Source organism: Scardinius erythrophthalmus (genome assembly GCF_964197995.2).
Source record: "Scardinius erythrophthalmus genome assembly, chromosome: 1".
NCBI classification, from domain to species: domain Eukaryota; kingdom Metazoa; phylum Chordata; class Actinopteri; order Cypriniformes; family Leuciscidae; genus Scardinius; species Scardinius erythrophthalmus.
The window spans coordinates 32,358,700-32,386,154 of record NC_138221.1 but is presented as its reverse complement, the minus strand read 5'-3'; the positions used below and the strand labels follow the sequence as shown (position 1 = coordinate 32,386,154).

The following is a 27,455-nucleotide window of genomic DNA, read 5'->3' as shown; positions in this document are numbered from 1 at the left end:
GTCTATGGTCACTGTCTCAAAGAGCATGCACAGAGTCCAAATTAAAACAATTCCCCATCGTCCAAATTAAACAATTCCCCTAGTGTATATATTTCTATGCACCAGTCTGCGCACACAACAGGAAGCGCGCGCACCCTCAGATCACTTGGACGTGGCTGTGTATAAGAGGTAAAAACGATATAAATACTGTTCGTTTTCTCACACAAACCGCTCATTTTGTGTCTTAGGCCATCAATGTGTACTTACGATGGGGAATTGTTTAATTTGGACGATGAGGAATTGTTTTAATTTGGACTTCACTGTGCATGCTCTTTGAGACAGTGACCATAGACCTGCATTATACGACTGACAGACAAGAACGGTTTGACCTAAAAATATCAAAATTGAAACTACTGCGGAAAAAAAGACACCTACATCTTGGATGCCCGTGAGGTAAGCTAAAACATACCAAAATTTAATTTCAAAGTGAACTATCCCTTTAATCACATCCAAAATAAAGGTTTGTGTTTACATAACACGTGTGTGTGTGTGTACTGTGTATAATTATTTTGTATATATAAATACACACATATGCATGTATATATTTAAGAACTATTTGCATGTATATATATTTATACATAATTTATATTATATATAAATATAAATATTTTATATATTAATAACACATTTTTCTGAAGGCTGGCTGTGCCACCGGAGGCCTGGAGATATATACAAAATATATACAAAATAATTATACACAGTACACACACGTGTAAACACAAACCTTTATTTTGGATGTGATTAATCGTTGAACAGCCCTAATATATATTATGCTTAAAAGTTTATATATACATTCAATATATCTTTATATTTATGCATAATTATTTATTGTATTTAATATAAATATATAAATATGAGTTGTATTTGTAAAATGTTCATGTGAATTATTTATTTTTCCAATATTTGTTAGTGTCCAAATGTCAGTTGAAAAATGTTAAGTTAAAATGTTTTTAAGTTTTTAAGTTCTACAAAGGGCGTTTTTTTCTCTCTTTTTTCTATGATTTGAGTTTTAAGAACCCAGAATCCAAAACACTGATCTGAAGATCTTATAAGAGAATAAAGAGCTTTTTGAACATCTAAAGAACCACATAGCATTTCAAGAACCCTTCTAAAATAGTTGAAAAACAGAGTGAATGGTAAAAAGGAGCAACAGTATTGTGATTATAATGCTGATGACTTCTATCTGTTATATTATATTTCAGGCCACCGAACCGTTCCTGGTGAATGAAGACCCGTCCAGAGGTCCCGGGATACCAGAGTACCAGAGTGCTTCGTCGTGTCTGATTCCTACAGGGTACGTCTCCATATTACTCCATTATTCCTTCAGCATTGTAATTGATGTTGTGTTGAGTCAAAAATATAACCATGATTATTATTTCCATATGCACATATGCATATGCAGTAAAGCACAGTGAAAAAAAAAAAAAAAGAAGAAATCCTGCAAAAAAAGCAAGTCTCATAATTTTACCGGAGCACTGTTTTCTTGTGGGAAATGAAAATTATAACCTGCATACTTCTATAAAATGAGAAGTATACATGAGGGTAAGACTGCAAGGAAGGGAGGGCGAAGAAAAAAATACTGCAAAGCAGAAAGAAGTGCAGCTTTTAAAATTCCACCCAGCGAGCGAGCTGGATTTACAGCGATGGGAGTGAAATAAAATGGTCATAAAAACAGAAGGGCGGGACGGAGAGATGGAGAGATGGGAAGGGGAGTCTGTGGATGACTGAAAATGAGACTGTTAATGAGCTGGGAGCCGGTTTTCTATTCCTCGTTTCCAGCGGATTGCTTTTGCCAACGTTTCGGGAAAAAAAAAATCTGGGTTGCTCCGTCGTCTCAGAAAGCAGGCTTTCGCAGAAATGGAGGGAAAAATGATGAAACGTGATTGGCTGACAGTACAGAAAAAGGGCTGAGGTGTAAAATATAGCTGTGCTGGATATCAGGAATGTGTCAGACTGCATCGTCCTTCAGGGTAATTTCGAGGAAAAAGGAGGGCCTGGCTATATTTTGTGCTGATTTTTGTAGCAGTGTGTTTTTCTGTTTTTATTTGGTGTAGAAACCAGGAGAAGTTCGTTCATTCTAAAAGTTTTGCCATGATGTTTTAGTAGCCGATGAATCAGTATGTAGATTTGAATTTTGAGTGGATCTCAAATGGTGGGTTGTGACCCAAAAATGGGCCTCAGTTTTGATATATAGAGTCTCGGACAGCAGAGAAAAAAAAAAAAGCTAAATGCAAACAACAAAATGCTATTTAACCATTTTATCATGCATGTTTATGATGCTTATCAACCTATATAAGGGATGAGAAAACGGCTAACTTTTGTTGTTGATGTCCGTGCCTTTAAATCCAGCTGAGAACCGCTGAACTTGACCATGTTTAACGCTGAGAACAAAAAAGAGCAAGTAATATATCAAGCTTTTACTTGCAGGTTAACAGTTTTCTTCAATAGCTCAACTGCAAGCAACTGCATAGAAGCTTAAAGGTTTCTATCAAGCGCTAGGGGTTCCCATCACTTTATGGATTTAGTTCATTCAATTTTACTTTTGTTTTAATTCATTTCTAATTTTAATGACATTTTATGAATGGAACGGCTTGTAAACATACTTTATCAGTGGGAAAAAAGTAAATAACCTGTTAAACACAAGTATCACGCAATCATTTAAGACATTCTCCTTGTAGCTATATAACCTTTTTGTCATAAGGGGTTCTTTAAAAATGAGAGGGTTATATATAGAACACCATTCAATATTTTTCTAAGACTATTGGCATTGATGGTTCCATTAAGAACCTTTAACATTCATGTACTTTCTTTTTTTTTTTTTTTTATTGGTAAGAGGCTGTAAATATGCTACGGTAAAAAACTGTTAATTGTTTAACAGAACGTTTCTGTTCTCTATACGGTGAATAACTGTAATAGATCTAACCATACGTTTACACTTTTTTGGGAGTAAAAAAGAACAAGTCATTGTATAATTTACAGTGAAATACCGCACTTAGAAAAAATGGTTCTTTTAAGAACTGGAGGTTCTTCAGGTTCTTTCTTTGGGGAACCAAAAATGATTCTTCTATAACATACTGGGGCGGCAGTGGCTCAGTGGTTCATGTAGGTTGTCTACAAACCCCGTTCAATCCCCGTCCATGAGCAAGACACCTAACCCCAGTTGCTCCCGACGAGCTGGATGGTGCCTTTGCATGGCTGACACCGCAGTCGGTGTATGAATGAGTGAATGAATGGGTGAATGTCAGGCAATATGTAAAACGCTTTGGTGGCCGTGGGTCTGTTGAAAGCGCTATATAAATGCAGTCCATTTACCATTTTACATCACTGTGAAAATTCCCAGTTGGAGCCTCTGCTTTTAAGTGTAAAAATCTGCCAGATGAGTAAATGTATCTAGATGTAAAAGCTGTTGATTTACTCCTCGTGTGTGGTTGTGTCGTGTGTTCGTTTAGTAGTCTTGCACCCACTCAAACCACTAAATATGGGGCACATCTTGAGAGGTGGTACACGAGCTATCATGTTGTGTTTGCCGTTGCTTTGGTTTGGAGAAACCTCCTCTCCTCTCACCACTGCAGGGCTTTGAACTGGTTTTGTGGAATTTTGTTACAAATCAGTTCAGGATTTTGTTGTGGAAAAGACTAGGATATTCTCTCCATCCATCTAATCCCCATCCATCCATCCATCCATCCATCCATCCATCCATCCATCCATCCATCCATCCATCCGTCCATCCATCTAATCCACATCCATCCCATCCATCCATCCATCCCATCCATCCATCCATCCATCCATCCATCCATCCATCCATCCATCCATCCATCCATCCATCCATCCATCCATCCATCCATCCATCCATCCATCCATCCATCCATCCATCCATGTAATCCACATCCATCCATCCATGCATCCATCCATCCATCCATCCATCCATTTTTGAAACAGTCTTAACTTTCTCTAAACTGTAAGCTCAATTGTCACAATTGTTCAATTGTTGTTTTCTGGAGCATCAGAACATGGCATGTCTGCAAAAATGCAGTAACTCACCCAAAACAGATATTCTTTTATCGTATAGAGAACAGTTATTGTGAAACCTAGTTATTGTGTCAATAAATTTGCAAATTACACCAAAATAAAAAAGTGTTTTTGTCATTGTGTGAGCCACACTGGTCAAAATGTTTGGTCCCACTTTATATTAAGAGGCGTTAAGTACTATGTACTTACATCTAAAAATTAGTACAATGTACTTATTGTGTTCATGTTGTATTGTAAAACACTTTTGCTGCTATTGAGGTGTGATACGGGTAAGGTTAGGGACAGGTGTGGTGGATTGGGTAGGTTTAAGGTGTAAGGAAAGGGTCAACTGTGTAATTACAAATGTAATTACATTAATTAATTACAGCTGTAACTACATTTTGAATTTTTAAAATGTAGGTACAATGTAAAAACATGTAGTTACACAATAAGTACATTGTATCAAATTATTAATTTCAATGTAAGTACATAGTACTTAAAGCCACTTAATATAAAGTGGGACCAAATGTTTAGATGTTTTTTTCTTTTTCACTATGGAAATATTTGTTATATCTATGTTCATGTTTTTTTCTACTTTTTTTGACTAACTGCTTTCTATACTATAAAAGAATATCTGTTTTGTCTGTGTAAATGCAGATTCAGAGAGTCAAAGAAGAGTAGGAAAAAGTTTAGAAATAGTTCCCAAACTTGATTGGTTGGTTGGTTGTACAGAGAGCAGTTTTCTAGCAGTAAAAAAAACCATGAAATTTGTATATAACAAATATTTCCATGGTGATTTTGATCACTGAATGGATCAGTTTGCATGTGATGGCTCACACGATGAAAGAAAATTTAGAAGATGTGAAGAGTTTGACAGTTTCACTGATAATCCAACTCATCAGCTTTGATCAACTGCCCGGCATGTGTATTTAGTAATTGTGCAATTTATAGACAATTGTACTCATTGTACTCTTTTGCACGCATTTGCCAAAGCACATGCAATTTGCTTAAATCAATAAGAAATTCAAATCTGATGTGTTCAGAAATGTGAACTTGTTTGAAAAAAAAAAAAAAAAGCCAAAGCGATTGTGAAAAACCTAAAAAAAAAAAAAAAAAAAAAAAGTAAATGATACGATTTATGGCTGACTCAATCTGACCAAATTAGAATCTTATAACAAAACGGACAGGTCATGTGGAAATAATTCCTTTAACAACTGCATGTGTTCTCTTTTTACATTATATAGTGATTAAAATCATATTACAAATGACATGTTTGACAGCTAAAAGGAATAGTGAAAACGAGTAAAGTATACATAGAAATCTATACATCTGAACCTAAAACGCTGAGCTTAAGTGATTAAAGGTGGTTGACAAATAACAGGTGAAAGTTCACATGAGGTAACGGTGCGATGCGATGACGATTCACACAGGTATGTGTTTCCTGTGTGGTCGTCCAGAGCACTTTCCTCTTCTGCAGTTCTCTTTCCCCCTCTCTCTCTCTCTCTCTCTCTCTCTCTCCCGGGTTCCCTGGATCTGTAATTGGCCACACAGAGCCCAGTTCTCTTTGTTTCCCCTGCAGTGGCTTGCGGTGGAACTGCACAGGCCTCATAAATCTCCAGGCCTCCGGTGGCACATCCAGCCTTCAGCTCCGGTTCTGCTCAATGACTTCACCCCCACCAAAAATACCCACCCAGGGACACGCTCCAAAACTTTATTCCTCCACTCGCCGCCTGCTCTTTCCTTAATGTTCACTCCTTTCATGTTTTTGCGAGGCACGTTCATTTCGAAGTTTGAAGAAGGACAGGCGCTGCCATCGCTACAGTGTGTGTGTGTGTGTGTGTGTGTGTGTTGTAGTCCAGATGATTTTCTGCCCGTCTTTTACTGCTAATACAATACTGAGTACAATACATTTGCATTTGACAGTCATTAACAGACACAAATACATATATTTACTGGTTTTATTATTAAGATAATTTACATTAAATATACTTTTTTTTTAAGACAAAAACACACAAAATGATAGCATTTGTTCATGTTTTTGTTTACTTGCACTTGCACAAGTCTGCGTGCCATTGCAAAAACAAAGTGTCGTAGAGACCTGCAAATGACAGTAACACCTTCCATTATTCATGCATGACACGTTCACTTATTTAATATCTTCGTATATGTATTAAAAATATTACTCAAGATACATAGATATGCAGCAGTGCATTACCTATATTTTTGGTTACTTAGAGTACTCTATTAATTAGAGTTTTATTTGGACTGACATTTGTGTGTTTGCAAGTTATTCATATATATACAATATATACAAACTATTTTTTGTAGTTATAATATTATAATATCTATTATGTATATTTAAATGTATTATATATGTAATTGCATATTTATGTAATAATAATATTTAATTGTATATGTAAATCTTTTATATTTTAAATATAAAATATTTTAATTTATAGTTTACTTTTATCTTTTATATATATAAATTGTATTACATATTTGTTTTGTACATACATACATATGTGTGTGTGCGTACGTATATATGTGTATGTATATATATATATATATTTATAATATTATATATGTATATTACATATGCATGTATGTTTTAAATATAACTTGTTTATATATTAATACAATTAATTGATAAATATATTAATATATTATATATTAAAATTTGTCCTATATTTATTTAAATCTGTATGTGATTATATCTATCTATCTATATATATATGTATATATGTGTGTGTGTGTGTGTGTGTGTGTGTGTGTGTGTGTGTGCGTGTGTGTATGTGTTTTATAATTATGTATATTACATACTTTGTGTGTGTGTGTGTGTGTGTGTGTGTGTGTGTGTGTGTGTGTGTGTGTGTGTGTGTGTGTGTGTATAAGTTGTACTCAGGTTGATTCAAACATATGACTTTTGACCAGAAAATGTAGAAGTCACCACGTCTTTACTTTACCTTAATCTACTCTACATTATTACTATGCTAATCTTACCCTGTACAGCTCACGTGTGATAGTCTCCACACATGTATATATTTACACTGAAATCTCATATCGGTTAGGCTGATAAGACGCCTATTCAGTCAGAGAGAGAGAGCGAGAGCGAGAGAAAGAGAGAGAGGCGCGCTGTGGAAGAGGGAGGGAGAGAAAGTTTTCCTCCTCGCAAAACTTTGTGCAAGCTTTCACTTTCAGGCGCTTTAGGCGGAGTTACAGCAGCGCGCAGTGAGCGAGAGCGGGACGGCAATGCCACTTCCATCCCGCGTCAGTCACGCATCTCACATATAACATGTACTCTCCATACTGCCTCACACAGGTAAAGCATTCCTTATTCTTCTGCTTGAGTGATTCGCGTTCGTGTCTGTCAGCTGTTCCCCTCGACCTCGGGACAGTTTCAGTTGTACTAGCGCGTGGAATCGTCAGCGCGTTTGGTGGCACGTCTCCAGCTGACCTTCTTTACGCGTTTTCAGCGCGCGCGTGGTTTGGGCAGAAAATGGCGCTTCGCTGGAAATTTATTTAATATAAAAGGAGCGCAGAGGAGGTGGAGTGGATATGTCTAGAAAGACTTGAACTGCGAGTTTAGCTCTTCGTGTCATTTTTATTTTTGATTTTTTTCTCTCGCTTCGTCCCACTCTGCATATCTTCACTTGGAGAGATTGTAAGACGCGCGCGGGCTTCGGAAAGTCTAGGGTTTTGACGTTGTTGCTGTAAAAGTTGAACTTGATCGGTTCGCCTTTTTTTTTTTTTTTTTTTTTTGGGATATGTCAAGGGTCGTCAGCATTGCCCCAAAATACCACTTTTACCAGCGTTTCTTAGCGGAACTGCATATTCTGTCTTTTTAATGCATTAATATGGATGGTTTGTTTGGGATTGTGACATTGTGAAGTATGACTGGGGATATTTCTGAGGTTGTAACTTGGTTTAAATGCAATGCATCTGTATAATTCCTCAAGCACATCTGAAACCTTTATCGTTTATACATGCGTTATAGTTTCCTGAGGTGTTTACAAACGTATAAGATTTGCAAATGTATGCCTAACAACATAAATTCATGTTCAAATACTTTTCATGAGAAATTATTTGCAGTTTTTTATTAGTTGATGTAATTTTATCTTCAGAATGCAGCACTGCAACTGTTTATCTGCGTTTTTGACTATTCTAATTTTAAATTGAATAACAGCAGAGTAAATAATGTATTAAGGGTTATGTTTTTGTATTGTTTTTGGGCAGTATTTTATGTGCAAGAGTCTTTTCCCACATTTTCTGGCGCAGTCAGCTGTTACAGGTTTACCTTTTCTCTAGCATTTTGCCATAAACTACTTTAAGATATCAAACTTTTACAAATGTATGTGTATCTGATTATTTGATACTTTCCTGTTGCTACAATAAAAAAAAGATAATGTATATTATAGAGCTTTAGTTTCAGTTGAAGCAATGTTTGCCATGCAATCAGATGTCATTACTATATTTGTTGTTGTTGTTTGCATATATATATATATATATATATATATATATATATATATATATATATATATACATATACATATACACACACACACACACACACACACACACACACACACACACACACACACACACACACACACACGCACACACGCACACACGCACAAACCAACATGCTTTTACATGCAAACTCTGACTCAGTTTTTACTGAAAAACAACAGCTTTTAAAACAGGTGTTTTCATATTATCACTTCAGTCACGTTAGAAACAAAGAGACATTCTCATTCATTACGTCTGCTTCTAAACTCACAATCGTACATCATAGTGCGCAGCTGAACAGGGCTGACAGTGATTTTCCATATTTCTAGAGATTCTTTGTCTTCAGGAATATAGCTGGCTCTAATTCACGATGGTTCCTCAAAGTTGTCCTGCCGAAGTCAGTGCCGTCTCTCTGTCATCTGGCGCAGTTGTTTATATTTCTGCCATGGCGTTGCGTGTGTCATGTGTAATTCATTCCTGAGTTTTACAGTGGTTCTATTAAAACAATTTTAACTTCCATGCCCCTACCGCATGCTTGCAGAACCAGGGAGCGTGTGTTTTTCTTCTGGGCATGCAAGCAGAGGCCTGTTTCCCATTTAAAACACAATAGTTACTGTGCACAGCCCTGTTCCTTAATTGATTTGAAGTGGTGCAGTTTGAACAAGGAATTATTCTGTTATTTAATAAACATCTCGAGTCTGAAACAGGACGCCATTTATAATGATGTGCTTGGTCATTTATGGCCATATATCACCATTCTTTTTAGTGTAAATGCATGTTTATGTTCTGGCACTGTATGTCTTATACACATGCATATTACTGTAAGTGTAGTGTGGGTGTTTTTTTAGTAAGCAGACTGCAACAGATTTATCTCTTGGGTCTGAAATCGACATATTTTCCTGTTTATATTGCACTGAATCATACCTGTTTCGGCTCCAGAGAAAACAACGGCAGTGGGTCAATCGCAACTGGAAAAGCAAATATGCTGTATTATTATATTATCGGATGACTTCAAGCTTTTATTGGCTCGATTAAAGGCTTTAGAGCTGAGCTGTATAAGTTCTATCTATCTATCTATCTATCTATCTATCTATCTATCTATCTATCTATCTATCTATCTATCTATCTATCTATCTATCTATCTATCTATCTATCTATCTATCTATCTATCTATCTATCTATCTATCTATCTATCTATCTATCTATCTATCTATCTATCTATCTATCTATCTATCTATCTATCTGATAAATAGTCCTGGTTCTTTGTTTTTTTTTTTTTTTTGCATTAATTAACCACAGAACCTGAAGCCAAATATATTGCATCAGCTGTATATATAAATGCTAATCACCGTTTTAATAAATTTAAAGGAGGTTTTGGATATGGAGAGTCCTTGTGCTTTGAGGGGAGAGAGAGCAGGTCGCCAAGTCTCTAGTTTTGCGCTTGGATTTCAGAGCTTCGTGTCTGATGAATACATTTACATTTTGGCTGTTCAAAATCAAAAGCAGGCCTAGAAGGTCATTCATGATATTAAATGTAAATTAAAAAAGCTTACTTTTCTCGAGTGAACGGCTCGAATGTGAGGAGTTTTGGGAATAGTGCGTATATAGAGGAGCTTGCATTAAAGCGATGTCAGATGTAGATGGTGAGGGTCTGAAACTGAATATAGTTTATTTGATTTAAACAAATGCAAAAACAGGACTTTTCCTTTGCAGAAAGTAACATTTATTTTATAGCTGTGAAAAAACTGCTTCCCATTTACATTTTACTGCCTAAACATCTAACATACTTAGCCATTGTGAGAAAAACATGAAACCACTTAATAAATAAGTTTTTTTAATTTATATGACCATAGTGTCACCAAACGAGTTTCCTCTTATTTAGTAAAGAAATGTTACTGGCCATTGAAGGTCATTTTGAATGAAATTAATTTGCTTCATGCCAAAAATCAGGGTCGACATCAAAAATTATATCTAATTATGTACTTGTGTTTTGTATAATTAAAGAGAGAGTGTGTGTGTGTGTGTGTGTGTGTGTGTGTGAGAGAGAGAGAGATTATCACATACAGCTGAAGGGTCACACCTGCCTTTTTTAAGCCTGGCTGGATGTGCAGCTCACACTCAGTCATTAACACTCAGTCATTAAGATTTCAAATCCTGAATTCAGAAACATTCAACCACAGTCAAGAGTAAGCCTGTACCTCGGATAGAGTTGATTTATTTAAACACGGATAGATTTGGGAACTGACATTTCTGTTAACTGGCCTTTCAACATTTGCAGACAATTACAAATCAAAATCACAGAATGGCCACAAGAACCGATTTGGACATTTTAAAATGATTTTAAAATGATATATTTTTGAAAGCAATTTTAAAAAAATCACCACGATTTGAGGAAAATCTGAATATATGTAGTTAGTGATTTTAGACCAAAAGTGCAAAAATCTCTTTTTATTAACCCCAGCCAGGTGTAACTTTTGTGAATCCCGTGGATTTGATTTGCAGCCATTTTTTATGACCGTTCCGCATCTTACGGCAACCGGATCTGAATTTCACAGAGCCGAGGAAAAACCTTTTGTATCTCGCTTCAGGAAACTTTAATCAGCGGCGAAGAATATCTGTGCATATTCGGCCAAATAAAAATCTCGTGTGAGATGGATGAGGCCGTTCGGCCATGACAGGCTTAACTTTCTCCCCAAACCTGACTTAGTCACTCTAGAGTCACTCTAGATTCTCCGGTATCGCTCGCTCCCCGGGCCTGGAAAATGAGTTGGAGCAGCTGTTCTCAGGATTAAAATCTGATGGAGCCGCAGTCGGAATCAAGACACTGCTTTGATATTTCAGACTTTAGTACTTTCATCATCTTTCACTCTCTGATTCACTCACATGAAACTGTGTCTCTAAGCTTGAATTCTTTCTTGTTCGTTCCTTCTTGTCCTTCTTTTTCCTAATGCTGAAGCTCAAGTGGTTTTATCACAGGATTAGGGAGCATTGCAGGACCATGTTGAGACTCTGGTTGTCCCCTTTCAGTCTACCCGTTTCTTTGCCTTTCTAAGTCACCAGTGGCAGAATCACACACACAAAAAGTATAAACATGTTTTTTGGGACATTTTACCATGGTAACTGCTTGTTTTTTATGGCAAAAGTGTGCAAATCTAACCCAAGTGTAGGACACAATGAAAAAAAAAAAGTATGTTTGCTTTTTCGAGAACTATATTAATACCTTATGAATATGTATATGAAGATGTTAATCATTTAGTACCCTGGAATTATCATCTGGACACACACACACACACACACACACACACACACACACACACACACACACACACACACACACACACACACACTCTACAGGTCAGAAGTTTGGAATAACTTAACTACATTAAAATAGAAAAAAACAATTGTAATAATATTTCACAATACTACGGTTTATATATATATATATATATATATATATATATATATATATATATATATATAGAACATGTATGGTGAGCATATATTGTGTGTGTAGGTATATATATATATATATATATATATATATATATATATATATATATATATATATATATATATATACAGTATATGCTCACCAAGCCTGCAAGTATATCAAATTATATATAAAAATATCATTAATTAACTGAAAACAAAACACACACATTTTTTTCAATTAATTAATTATATTTATGTATCATTTAATGTATATATTTATGTATAATTTTATATATATTTATGAGTATTTCAGGTGATGTTTCTTGTCACCTTTTCTTTGAATTTTTTTCATTTTTTTACCACCCTTTTGTCTTCACTAGTTCATTTTGAATTATCCTGCTGTCTGAAATGAATTTTTAAAAGTGCAAAATTTCTGAATTAGAGAAAAAAAACCTGAATGTTTTTGTAGCTATGCAAGAATTTGTATACTTTCTCATTACTTTCAAATAATTTTGGATCAATTATAGGGTTTCGCACCACGGGACCCTTGATAAGAAGTGATTTTCACTTATGAATATTGTTTTGTATTGATAAATAGGACAGCATCAAATGTTGCGGTTGGATGATCGCAGATTTGGTTCCTGTTGAATTTCTCAGACGGGGTACGGGAGCGACTTTTGAAGAGGACAACTAGTTGATCTTACATTTCACTTCAGAGGGCCGTGACGGTATTGTGCGCTCATGTGATAGGCAGTCTGAGTCTGCCGGTGAAACCGGAGTCTCGCGTTTGTCCAAATGGTGTCCAGTGGCGTTGAGTCGAGCTGGTTTGATGGCACAGAGACGGAGAGAGGGATGGTTACAATGCCAGACGGGCACAGGGACACTCTGTTCCTTTTACTTATTCATTCTCACGGGGCGTCAGCCGCGTCCCCTAGCCGAATGTCAAAGCTCCTGTTCACCCGCCGTACGGTCAACAATAATAAAACACCACAAACAAAGACATTCCATAGCGCTGTTCAGAGACTGCAGGATCATATCGCATTTATTTCCCTGAGCTGCACTTACAGAGGTTTTTTTCCCCCTAATATAGTTTCTCATTACCCTCTTTGTTGCATGTTTTTTTTCTGTCATGTTTTAACTGAATAGTTTTATCATTTACTCCTGTCGTTCCAAACCTGAATGACATTTCATCCTCCGTACAACACAAAATGAGGAGTTTAGCAAAAACAGCATCATAAAATAGTCCATCCATTCAAAAAAAGGTCTAAATGTAAGATTTATGTATTTGAATTGCATATAAAATGTCCATCATTTTTAACAAACTTAATGTGATGCAAATTTGTCAACGATCATACATATAAGAAACAGGTAAGAAACAAGCAAGGTGTTTCTATATATTCCTAGTCTTTTGAAGATTTGTGTGAGGATCAAATTGATATTTAAGGCATTATTTGCTGAAAATCTTCAATGCAATATCTTCAAATGCAAATGCGATTTAAGAGCTGTGGTAGAAGGGAACATTTTCAGCAGATAAACTGGCATTTCGTTTGGTTCCTCACACAAAACTATCACATGACTTCAGAGGACTTGGAATATAGTCATATGGACTAATGGTCATTTTGGCATCTGTGCATATGAACTTTTCCTCTTAAACGTTCTCATTTGTCTTTCACAGAAGAAAGAAAATCATCCAGGGTTGGATGATATGAATGATACCATCCAGTGCTGTAACTACATACTACACAGACGGAGAAACGTTCATCCCGTTTCTCAGAATAGCAGTCCATGCATATGGGTTTATGACAGATTCTTAAGCTCTTACATTTGGTCCAATATTTTTAGTTTAGCTTATTTGGTTTGAATGTGGGTGGTCACTGGTCATTAATATATTTGGGTTTTGGTGATCATACATCCAATAAAATGACATTTTTGCAGATTAGTTTCAATAAATGCCCTTTTTGCCCTGGGAAGTTTTAGTTCTGCACAATACAGTTTGTTAACAGTGAGTCGAACCCTTTTTTTCCGATAAAGTCAAGAAAATGTCATTTTTCATTACACAACCCTTATAAGGCCATTGCCACCTATTACATACTCTCTCAACTAGGATTGGGTATCGTTTGAATTTTAACTATTCCGATTCTGTTTATGCTCATTGATACCGATTCTTATCGATTCCTAATTTCGATTCCAATAAGGTAAAAAAAAACACATCTTTGATATCATTCATATTTGTTCTAAGTCTTATTGCAAAACATTTCATTGTAGCTGAGTACCATGAACAAAAATCAACAGTTAAACAAGGAACTTCTGACTATGGTTTAAAAATACCATTAAAAAAACCTAGCCTAACTAATATAAATGTCAAGCATTATTAAAGACAAGTAAACACTTATGAATTAAAAAAGAACAAATAAACAAATTAGCAATCACACAAATAGATACAACTGAACAAATATACGATTGAAATAAACAGTGTTTTAAGATTTTCAGGTACAGAATCAAATGTAAAATAACTGCACTTTATAAATAAAATATACATTACAAATCCAGTTACAAAAGTTATTCAGTCAAGAACCGAGTTAATTTTTTCTTTTTTTGTTGTTTGATTAACGTTATTATGGAGACGGACCCGCCCCATAAGCATGCCGTCAAAAAAACGCCTCTCTGTAGACAGCCTAGGCTCTGAGATCTGCACACAAAAACAATTGGTTTCACCAACCACTCAAAACCAAAATAAATAGGGTTCCAACCAATCACCGACAGGGGCTGGGTGTTGTGAGGTTTTGCGCAAAACCTCACAACACCCACCCCCCTGTCGGTGATTGATTGGAACACTATTTATTTTGGTTTTTGGTTTCCAATATACTGATACACATGCGTTTTCTTTCTAAACTGTTTACGTTCACTTAAGACATAACCGACTGTGTTTACGAGGATATTTTGACTTTGTCCATTTAAGCGCAAAAAGAGAAAGAGAACTCAGTTCAGTATCGCTCACTTTTCAGTATGAGTGGCAGCTTTCTGTGCGCACGTTTTTGGATGTGTGTGCAGCACAGAAAACAGAGCGCGGGTCTTCTTGCGCTTGAGTGGTTTAAAATCTTATTAAAATGGATGCAAAGGAATCGCTAAGAGGAATTGAAATTATAATATTGCAGCAAGTATTCGTTTCCTGACCTTAAGTATCCAATTCCAGAACCCTACTCTCAACTCAAGTCATTCCCTCACCTTTTTCCACATAAAGACCCTTCAAACAAACACATCAAGGTTTATAGTGAGACAAACACTGGAGGAAATTTTCAGTCCATAAAGGACATAATAAATGTGTCAAAGAGCTGTTGTATTTCTGCTGTTCACTGTATTAGGTGGTGGGAAACACAAAGCCGGCCTGAGTCAGATGCACGTTGGCACGGAAGAGGCCGGCCTAGAATAAAGTACCTAGTTTTTATCTTAAGCTTTAATGCAGAAAGGCCCAAACCAATCGGCTCTCATCTACTATCTGCACAGCTGTCCCAGTATCCGTGGAGAATGGATTCCTACTGCCATTGCCATGGGAGTCTCCAGCCAAAAGAATAGGAGGATATCCAGTCTGTGTGTGTGTGTGTGTGTGTGTCCTCCTCCCTTCCCCTTCGCTCATGTCACTCCTGGCATGGATTAGGCCTTGGCATCGGCCTGGCAGTGCCCGTAGCTCCACTGCGGCTCTGTGCTTGCTGATATGTTGTGCTGTTTCTATGGTAATGGAACACACACTCGAACGCAAATTACATAATTTAGCTCGCATATACATAAGCCGTGAAATGTAGGTTTTTGTACGGTCGGCTAACAGTGCTGATCAAAACCATCTTTGTGAAAACAGAGCAGGCCTCAGTCCTTCAAACGGGAAGAAATGGTTCCCATAGCAGCTGTTTGAGGGCTCGGGATAAAGATGGACTGATAGACATCATAGCAATCGTGTGTTCTACATGCAAAATCAGATCCGTTTGCATCCCTAAACCTTTGATTACTCTTAAAATAATCAACAATTCTTTATTGGCATCTGTGGTTCCATGAAGAACCTTGGAACCTTTCCATTCCATAAAGGTTCTTTAGATTTAGAAAATGTTCTATACTCTGATTTTTTTTGGGGTGGTGGTGGTGGTGGGGGGGGGGGGGTTTGGGGAACCAAAAATAGTTCTTCTATGGCATCCCTGTGAAAACCCCCTTGTGGAGCCTTCCTTATTTTTAAGAGTGTAGGACACTGTGCTTTTGGGACTCCTCTGTGAGGAGTTTTCTGGATTTATGGGTGGGATGGCTATGCCAGTGTTGGCACTGGTTGGGTTTGCGGTGTTGCTAGGCAAATTTCCCCGCTCTGGCTTTGTGCTCCGTTGGTCCCATCTCTGTCTGAGCAGATCAGTTTCTCTTTGTTTTACTTTGTTTTTGTTTAAGTGCCACTCCACGACGGACCACAGCGGGATGGATCAAACGCCCTAGACGTGTAACCCGCCGACATGCTTATTATGAGACGCAGCCAGAGGTCAAGGCCATACGACCCTGTTGAGGGACGCTGGAAAAGCTGGATGTAGTTCTGAAATACACTGATCCTAATATAGACCGTGGTATTAAGAGTGGGCGCTATGAATATTAGTTGTTCATTTTATTTGTAATTACTAAAAAAAAGTTTTTATTTTTGTTTAAAATAAAAATAATAATTTGTATTAAAATTTTAGGAATGACTGATTAATAATTATAATTTTATTTGTTTATTACAATTGCGTTTTATATTAAATCATTACGAAATTATTCATAAATATTAAATTGTTATTAATTATATTTATTCATATATCCACCCATCCATCCAGTCGTTCCATCCGTTCCATCATCCATCCATCCGTTCCATTCATTCATCTAGTCTTTCAATCTGTTCCATCATCCATCCATCCAGTCGTTCCATCCGTTCCATCTTCAAAAAAAAGACTTTATCAAGCCTATATTCAAACTATCTTGACAAACTTAGATTTTCTTAGTTAGTAATTAGTTAAAAATCTGATCATTTTAATTCTGCTTCCTTCCAATGAATATGAATTGCAAGTCTGCATTCTGTTTGCAACTTCAATTCAAATTCCAGATTTGAAATTGAAATTTCATATTTTTCTGTTAAACTGAAATTGAAGGCATTCTCAATTCCGTTCTAAATCATGCACAATTCTAGTAGAGAATTCACAGTATGCAACTCAGTTTTCATTGTTTCTCTTCGTTTCCTTCCTTTTTGTCAATTAACAACGCAAATTTAAAACACTCTATCCTTATGCATAATGCATCTGGACGCAAGCACACGTGTGCACACCCTCGCACCTGCACACACTTAAGCGCATGAGACGCAGGTGTGCATTCTTTACTCATCCGTGCCAATCTGGTGGCAACTGCACACATCACGGCCGGCACCGATACAGCGCATGTGAGGAAACGCTGCCACGTGAGCCAGATCCTCGCCCGACCCATATGCCCTCCACAACCTCCGACAGCCAGTCAACATGCATCACATTAGCACATTTACTCTGAACCTGGCCACACCTACAGCTGACTGTTTATTGTTTACATTGTCAAGGAATATGATTGGCCATGATTTGGATTTCCTGAAGAGTTCCAGATTTCTTTTTTGAAAGAAATAAGAAAAGAAAAATCACAAATGAGATCTTGTTTATATCCCAAATGTTTCTCCTAGACAGCAATATGATATAATTTAACATTCACTGAAAATTGACCTGTTTATCTTTTTAATACACAGTCCTGCGCTTTTTTGTGTATGATTCATTGCAGCACATTAATCCAAATCTTAATCTTTCATCAAAATGCAATAACTTGCTCTGCCTCTGAAATTACTTTCTTTTTTCGGCTGCCTTCACAAAACTTATTCAGCCCTTTCGTTCACCTGGTGTGCAATTCTAACTCTTCTTCATCATTCAATCTTTTCCCAGTGGGTGAAATCAAATCCTGTTGAAGGAAGAAAAGTGAGTTGCAAATGGCATTTCATATCAAGATTCAATGTCTTCTGCTTCTCTCCAAGAATAAGACTAATCTCACACTGGTCTTTTGTAGTTTCAGAAAGATCTCAAAGATTTACCAAGTTCCCAAAGTTTGCAATCAAAATCTTTTAGATATTAATATTTCTATAGACCAGAATCCCAGAATACCATAGAAGCACCATAGCACATTTTCATCAAAACATTATACTTTGTTGTCTGAATTATGCTATTCGCATTAATGTCATCATTGCTCTGTACTATGAAATTGACTGTGTCAACAATTGTCTCACTTGCGTCTACTTTTATTTTCTACCACAGGATTTTAAGAGAAACATCTGTGACTAAATTAAAATAAAGTTACAATTGTGAGAAGTTGCCACTGAAAGAATTTAAGTTTAAATCGTGAGAAATTAAGTTGGAATCATGAGATGGAAATGTGCAATTACGAGAAATGACGTTGCGATTGTGAGAAAAAAAAAAGCTTTTCTAAAAGAATAAAGTCTCAATGTGAGCAACAAATTCACCGGTGTGAGTAATAAAGTTGCAATTGAAAGAATTTAAGTCTAATTCATGAGAAATTGTCACAGTTATAAGATAGAAAAAGTTGCAATTGTGAGAAATAAATCTCTTTAAAAAAGTTCTCAATGTAAGAAATAGTCATAATTGTGAGAAATAAAGTTACAATTACCTTTTTATAATTTTTTTTAGTCTGACGTGGAAACAAGGTTCCATAGTGACAAATGTGCCTAAATGAAGCAGCAAAACTGTCAGTGCAAATAGAGTTTTAGCAGTGAGTCTGTGACCTCTGATGAGCTTCATAAACTCATCTCAGATAAGATTATTGAGCCCCAAAAATCATTAACTAAAACATAAATGTGTTCACACTGAGGTATTTCTCCAGCGAGTGTCTCACGAGTGAACCGTGCAGCCAGAGACAGTGTTCCTGTCTTGGGATTGGTGGGTGTGGAGGTGCGAGAGGAAAGCTGCATCTCTCTCTCTCTCTCTTTTCCTTTCTTTCTTTTGCTAGAGTCTATCAAAACTCACAGAATCGCTGCGCAGCAACCTGAACGATCTGCATGCGAATGTTTCATGAAAACAGAAAGCAGCAGCGAGGAAAGACAGTAGATCATAAACAAGCGTGTGTGTGGAGTGTTACTCCCGGCCACATGGCGTGGCGCTCCGTGCTGTTTATCCAAGCAGTCCTGCAAGGAATCGCTGCCTGTTGCTGGCGGGAACAAAGCCTCGTCAACAGCTCTCGTCGCCTGTCTCTGAGCGAGCAGGAAGTTGGCCAACCTCCAGTGGTGGAAAATCTATACACGGTTGCATAATATAGCATATCTTTACCTCGCATGAACCCTGAGGAGGCCCGGCAGCTGTGAGCAAAGAGAGTGCGAGCGAGCAAGGGAGGGCGTGTGTGTGTGTGTGGACAGGATTCCTGTGAGCGTCTGCTGGCAGTGGTTGCAGGCCACAGGCTTTTTCTGACAGGCTCAATGTAGGGTAGAATAAATGCAAAGAAAGTTGCCGCCCTGCACCACTATGACATTGTGCGGCTCTACCAAACGGTTAATCATCGGTCCCGAGTTTTACAGAAGGATGTTATGACCGAAATCCATGCTGGCAAGCAAGTTATGGTGCAATGTTTGGGTAGGCCTACTAGTTTCAGTTTTCTTCTACATTGAATATGACGTCCATTAGGTTTAAATGACTAGCATGATCTTTTTAGTAAATGAATGTCCCTCTATTAAAAACACATGCATGAAAATTCTGCACATTCAAAATTGAAGAATTGTCTCATTGTGAAATCATGAGTGTGAATTTGAATTTGAATCGAATTGGCCACACCTCTCAATTTGCATGAATTGTAATTCAAAGACATTCAACATAGCTGATGCATTTATTAATTTACATTTACATAGGCTTCATATTTTTTACAATGCGTTGAAAGAGCAACTAAGCCGTTCAGTATCAGTCTAAATGTCTATATTATGATCTTTCCATCCCATAAATATATATAGAAAACAGTTATTTTATATTGTAGTAATATTTCACAGTAGTACTGTTTACTGTATTTTTTTTTATTTTTTTTTTGATAAAGTAAATTCAGCCTTGGTGAACATAATAGACTTTCAAAAACAAAAGTATAGTTTATTCCAAACATTAAAAAATATATAGTTTCATTTAAACAAAGCCAACATTCATACCAATCTTTGGTTTTCTAGTTAAAATTAGTTATATGATTTCTTTGCATTTCAGTTCATTTTAATTCTACTTCCTTACATTCAATTGCTATTCTGCATCCTCTTTGCTTCCTTAAAGGGTACATAACATGTACAGTTTCACCTAATCTCATGTTAATCTTGAGTACCTATTGAGTAGTAGTGCATCTTTAAAGGGTTAGTTCACCCAAAAATTACAATTCTGTCAGTAATTACTCACCCTCATGTTGTTCCAACCGCGTAAGACCTTCGTTCATCTTCGGAACACAAATTAAGATATTTTTGATAAAATCTGAGCCATGTTTCACTCCTCCATAGGCTTCCAGTGTGACCGAAACTTGCTGGCCCAGAAAAGTTATTAAAGAGATCGTTAATATAGTCCAAGTGACTCCAGTGGCTCAATCTTAAGTATATCAAGCGACGAGAATACTTTTTGTGCGCAAAAACAAACAAAAATAACGACTTTATTCCACTATTCATTTCCTTCTCTCTGGATGTCTAGTTGGTTCGCGTAGTGTTTTTGCGCAGCGCGTCTGTGTTACACGTCACCACGTAGGCTCACTATTGGCCGACGCCGGTCATGTGTGTGTTGCGTGATGACGTGCAACACAGACGCGCAGCGCAAAAACACTACGAGGCTCAGAGAGAAGGAAATGAAAAGTGGAATAAAGTCGTTATTTTTGTTTGTTTTTACGCACAAAAAGTATTCTCGTCGCATGATAAACTTAATGTAGTGCCACTGTAGTTACTTGGACTATTTTAACGATGTTTTAATAACTATTCTGGGCCGGTGAGTTTCGGTCACACTGGAAGCCTATGGAGGAGTCAAAATTCTGTCAGATTTCATCAAAAATATCTTAATTTGTGTTCCGAAGATGAACGAAAGACTTGCATGGTTGGAACAACATGAGGGTGAGTAATTACTGACAGAATTTTCATTTTTGGGTGAACTAACCCTTTAATATCTCCAAAAAGTGTTTAGTTTTATTATATTTATAAAAGGAAAATACAGCTTTCCGATTCTCTCCGGAAAAAGCCGAGCTCCTGGAGGCGGAGCTATAGAGTCAAGCGGTAGTGCATGATTTCCAGCAAAAGACAGAAATCTGATCCAGTTGTACTTACATGAATGGGGTCTTTTATCACTGGGACCGCTCCACGTTTTAATAGCAAACGATTTGCAAATCCAGTGTCGACCTGGGCCTTGTTAATAAAACATTTGTCACTGAAATGACCAGAACACACAACCGCACTTCCTACACTCCGTTGCTGCCCCGGAAAAACAAACTGCATCCACTGTCTGTTCCTGTAACACTGGGTTCTTTGGAAAGCTGAACACGGTAAGCTTTCCCTCACATCCAAAAACACACTTTTTTGGAGACATTCTTGAACAAATCCTATGCAGCGCTGGCTGCCGATGATTTCCTGTTGAAGCGCGTTGATGTGCGCGGTCTCGCTCTCCTCTGGTCGACGTGTTCGCGGGCGAGCTTTTCCGAGAGAAATGCTCATATAAGGACTTCCACTCTCATCTACGTCATTAGATCCACGATCGGAAAAAAAACAGCCGAAACTTGTACCAACCCGGAAGTAAGATTTTCGGCACAGAAATTCTCCGTTATTCGTCCAAAATATTTTTTTTTTAACTTTGCCCATGTTTAGCATGAGAATCCATCTCTTTAACACTGTAAACAACTCTGAATACATGAAACACCATTGTACCCCCCCTTTAATTCAAATATGAGCTGTGTTCAAAATCACCCCATATTCACTATTCTCCACATTCCTCCACTAAATATAGTCCACTGGAAGGAGTGAATGAAAACGAGAATTCGGACAGTGAATGCGCCGGAAGGGCTGCGGCTTTTTGCATGATTTGTGCTTGCTGTTTAATAATCATTTGAAACTTAGGAAACTCCAAGGTCCAATAGTAATGAAAACATTTATCTTGAACTCTGTCATGGAAACTAGCATGTATAAACCTTAATTAAACAATTTAATAATTTATACCTTTATGATATTACACTTTTGCCACATTGGACCAGCGGTTTGGAAAATGCATGGATGGATGATTCGGCAGCAAGCGCCATCTTCTGGTGAGACGCTGGAATTCATTCGGCACGACCCTCACTGTGCATTATGGGTATTCTCTAGCCATTGAGTGTTCATCTGTTGTTATTGCAGTGCATTATGGGATTGAATGAGTGCACTCGATAACGTCCACTATAGTTTCGGACGCCACTACAAATGTCTGTCCCCTCAAATAGTGCCGCATTTAAGGGGTATAGAGGGCGATTTCAGACGCAACCTTAGTTAAAGTACAGCAATTGCATTTGCAATCTCAATTTATTTAGCTCATTAGCTTGCTACATTCTCTTGAATCTGACAGTAGAAGAAGCCGCTTTACACTAATGCCCTTTAGCGCCCCTTGTGGCAGCACTGAGTTCTTGCATTGTGACACATTTAGTAAAAATTCCATGAAATTGCGTTTGCATAGCTAGTAGCGTTTGTGTTCGTGTACATAGTGTTATATGTAACTCGCACAAAAGAACAAACAGACTTTATAGCTTTGTGCACATTCGTTAATGACCTGCTCTGGGACAGATTCAGTTAATGTCCCTCTACATATCATCTGGAATAGGATCTGGACTGAACTCAAGTTAGCTCATGATATCACATTTGTGGCTCCCTATTGGTGATGGAGTGTGTGTTAGACTAATCATGGCTCCACGCTTCAAACGGGTCAGGTAAAAACGCTCCGTTCCCTATCCGACCGTTCCCCTAAAAGATAACCAGATGTCCAGCTGTTTTTATTCCTGTTTTGGTTCATCTCTTTAAGAACAATGTCTTTCTCATATGACTGTACTCCTAGTCTATGTAGTCTAGAGGCATTTTCCCCATTTTGTCTTAACATTTTAATGGGTAAAGACTGTAGTGAACCAATAGGAACCTCACCTTGGTTCACCCGTCCTCCCATCGGGCTTTGGCCGTTTCAAGAGAAGTATAAATGAAATACAAATGTGCGCCAGCGTAATGCAGGATGACATTTACCATGTGCCGGGACTTACACAAACAAAGAGAAGACGGGCCATCCAAGAAAAGTTCCACATCTCCTTCCTTACATTCGCTTGTGTTTGCTTTCATATGTCATTTTTTTATTTCCATACTAAAGTTAGAACGGCATTGGCTGAAGCTCCGGGAGTCTCGCAGAAGCCAGGAAGTCATTTGGACCCTTTCGCTCAAGTCCTGTGGCCAAGTGTGCGGTTGAATTAACCCCAAGACGACATATAAAAATGATCCGAGAGCTGCAAACAACAGACATTTTAGGATTTTTAGGGTTATCCTATCCTTGTTTGACCTGAACTCAGAGATTGATATTTGAACTGGGTATTTTTCTTTAAATATGTAGCTAGTATTAAACTATGTGTGTGTGTGTGTGTGTGTGTGTGTGTGTGTGTGTGTGTGTGTGTGTGTGCAACTCGTCCTGCACCCTTTGTGCTGTAGGCTTGAATAATTAGGCTTTGTTGAGGAGAGGCTTGCTTGTTCTTTTCTATAATTTGTTTGGACATTTGATTTTCACCTGGTCAATTATAAAGTAGATGAAGTTTTTTAATTAAATGTAATTTATAGAGACTGAAAGAGTGACTGAATCAAATCTGTAGACATTTTGGAACATTCTAGCATAGCAATGCCATAGTAACAACCCAAAAACAATTTAGCAATGCCTTAGCAATCATTTAGAACATTTTACAACAATCTCTTTTTAGAATCTGCCTAGCAACGCCATAGTAACAACCCCAAAGCAATTTAGCAACCACCTAGCTATGCCCTAACAACCATTTAGAACATTTTACAACTACCTCTTTTTTGCATCTGCCTTGCAATGCCATTGTAACCACCCAGAACAATTTAACAACCATTCAGACCATTCTAGCATTTACCTAACAATGCCATAGTAACAACCCAAAACAATTTAGCAACCACTTAGCAATGCACTAGCAACCATTTAGAACACTTTAGCAACCAACAAGGACATTCTAGCATATACTAATGTAATAGTAACCACCCTGAACACTTAGCAACCACCTAGAAACCACATTGAACATTCTATCTGCTACCTAACAACGCCATAGTAACCACCACCTACAACATTCTTGCAACCATCTAGCCATGTCATAGTGACCATGCAGAACATTTTAGAAACCAACTAGCAACATCCTAGCAACCACCTAGTAACATAGAAACGCCCTAGCAACCACACAGAATGCCCTAGCAACTGCAAAAGACCCACAGGACTCTAACATCATGTGATCAACGCTTGGACAAGCATCCCTCACATATTCTTTAGAAAATGTCGAACTCTAGTTGGCATGTGCTGCTTTCTCAGTATTCACTGGCCTCTTTCTCTTGCTCTATCTTTCGGCGGCGCTCTCCACCCAGCTGCAGACAGCCTGACGTAGCTCTGATAAACATGTGGAATAGGAGCCATATGTGAAAGCAGAGGAACGCACAGGGCCCAGAAAACAGGCCGTTGGAAACCACAAGTGAGAGATCAAGCACGCATGAAAATCCAACCTCATTTTAATCGAAAGTCCCATGTGAAGAATCTCCACTGCTGTGCGTCAGCATTTTGTATGTGCAAAAGAACAAGACCTGCTCAGGTCAAACATCCTCATAGTTCAGCCGTTGAGTGTTGTTTTCCCACTGAGATTCTTTGGTCATAACATGAGAAGTTTGTGTACAATGTTGTTGCTTGGTCCAGGAGTATCGCATTTGGTCTTGATCTGTAAAGTATGCATCATAAGCATAATATACATCAGTTAAGGGCACTTTACAATGTTTGAAGACCAACATCTTCCTCCTCTCTAAGATCTTAGTGAAGTAAGCGGCACGACAGCAATAACGGCCAAACAAACGAGATGCCTTCGGCCTTAAAATACATTTGTTGTGAGAATGCCATGTCGCTGGTACAATCCATCCACTGTAAAAACAATGGTGCGGTTGTGCTCTGTAACCCAATTACGCCCCTCTGGAGTGCGAGAGAGAGAGACTCTGTTACTGAGTCTTGATCCATGGCTTTATTCATTTCGCTCTGTCGGTATTGCCCACCAAACTTGAGATTAAATTAGGCATTTTTTTTTAAATAATATTTAATAAGTATAATAATTTTATAATTAAGATAAGAATATGTTTCAGATTAATTCATATTTATACTTATTATTTAGTATTATAGTTAGAAATATTATTTAATAACTATATTTATACTTGTAATATTATTATTATTTTGTACTGTCAAATCAATGAATTGTGATTAATTGCATCTAACATAAAAGTTTGTATATATACAGTTGTGGTCAGAATTAATGGCACCAATGGTAAATATGCCCAAAAATGGCTGTAAAAAATAAATCACATCATGAAATAAATGTTTTTTCTCCAAAACACGTTGGCCACAATTATTGGCAACCCTAGAATTTTTTACGTGTAAAATATCTCTGAAGTATATTCTCATTAATATTTACCTTTATTTAGCACACCAGGGTGACTAGGAACATGAAATTGTCTAAAGGCGGGCGTACACGGTGCGAGTTCGGAATAGGATCGGACACTCGGGAGGTCGTGAGATATTGCACACGTTGCAAGTCAGTTTAACTGATAATCGCGTCAAAGCAGCTGGTACACGGCACGACTGTCCTGCACGAATTTTATCCCGAGCCGGCAGCAATCACGTGAGCTTTCGCGCTAAACACAGATACCGTCAATGTTGCATGTAGGCAAAGCTTCAGATAGAAAAAATTACAGAAATGTGTGTGCAAATGATTTGTTGTAAAGCAGAGAACAGTAGCCATTCCTTTCAACATAAAAACTAGAGAGAGAGAGAGAGGTGTGTGTGTGTGTGTGAGTGACAGTGTATGCACACGCTGTGTGGTTGCTGCCACTAAAGGCGGGCATACACTGTGCGATTTTCGTCCGATTTTGAGCCGAATTCTGACTCGTGCGACTCTTTTTCGGGTCGGGCCGATTTTCAGCTTTGTCGTGCGTCGTTTGTCGTGCAGTGTTCGTGCAGTGTACAGGGGGAAAAGAGAGGCGATTAACCTCTCACGACCGGCAATCGGATGGTCGGATGAATTTCAGGCATGTTAGAAATTTTGGTCGCTCCTCGTGACTATATCGCACAGTTGAAGCAGAGCTACGAACCGATTGCCCTAAACTCAGTGTTTTTTCCCTCACTGCGCCTGCGCGAAAACAATTTCATCTGCAGCAAAAAAAAAACCAAAAAACCTAACCCTAACCCTAACGAAAAAAGGGAGATCTTTAAGTTCTGTAGTTCAAAGCTATTACTGTTGCTTACCTCCAGTTCGTGTTGCAAAATGGATTAACCATTACCCACTTCTTCCAAGCCACCTGCGATGTAGCCTACACTTTGCCTCTTTTATTATTAAAAAAATGTTTGGAAATAAAGCTGTTTTTAATTTTCATTGATGAATTATTGCAGTGTTCGGACATATTATAGACTGTTAATAATTAATTATATGTATAATTCATTGTAATCGACCTAAATGTTTTAGACAATTTTTAATGAGGAGAAGTAAAGCTTCTATGTAGGCTAATATTTTATTATCCTCACAGCGCGTTAGTTATGCGGTGATGCGCTATGAAATTGTTGCGTGGCTATGTAATTATAATAGCCTATCAGTTTAATAATAAAAGTAGCCTTCCCTAATAATAATAATAATAATACAAGCCTACTAATAATTTAATATATAAATTGGAAATGCTAAATCTTCTTGATATTGATAGCTGATGCTTGTTTTGACAATATCTCTGGATAGGCTACATGATATCGTCCATAGGCGCAACCCAGCACGAGGATTTATCGTGCTGATTCGCGCATATTTCACACGTATAGTGTGAGCAGTCAAGTCGCAGCTCGACGTTCGGACCGTACAGTGTGAGCACATAAATCCTGAGCTTTGGCTTTACATCGCATGCGATCTACTCGTTCAGTGTGAGTAGGTTCCTTGCTGAAATCGCACAGACATCGCACAGTGTATGCTCGCCTTTAGGTATAGCCCCACGTGGTTGTGTATGTTTAGCAATAGGGGACAGCTGGTGAAAATCGGGCCGACTCCCCGAATTTTTTAAGCATGTTTAAAAATGATCGGGAGGTCGGGGAGGTGCTCATAACGTACTCGGCTCGGCTCGTAATTCCTCTCACACGCTGCGAGCCGCGACCATGCGAGCATCACCGATTCCACTC

At 37.7% G+C, this 27,455-nt stretch overlaps 1 protein-coding gene across 1 annotated transcript in view; it reads left to right on the top strand.

Moving 5' to 3' along the window:
- nfixb (nuclear factor I/Xb) overlaps positions 1-27,455 on the top strand; it is a 186,091-nt gene that overhangs the window by 36,603 nt on the left and 122,033 nt on the right. The window contains 2 exon segments of the mRNA XM_081375246.1: positions 1,242-1,298; positions 1,301-1,333. Of these exon segments, the coding sequence (XP_081231372.1) occupies positions 1,242-1,298; positions 1,301-1,333 (90 nt within the window).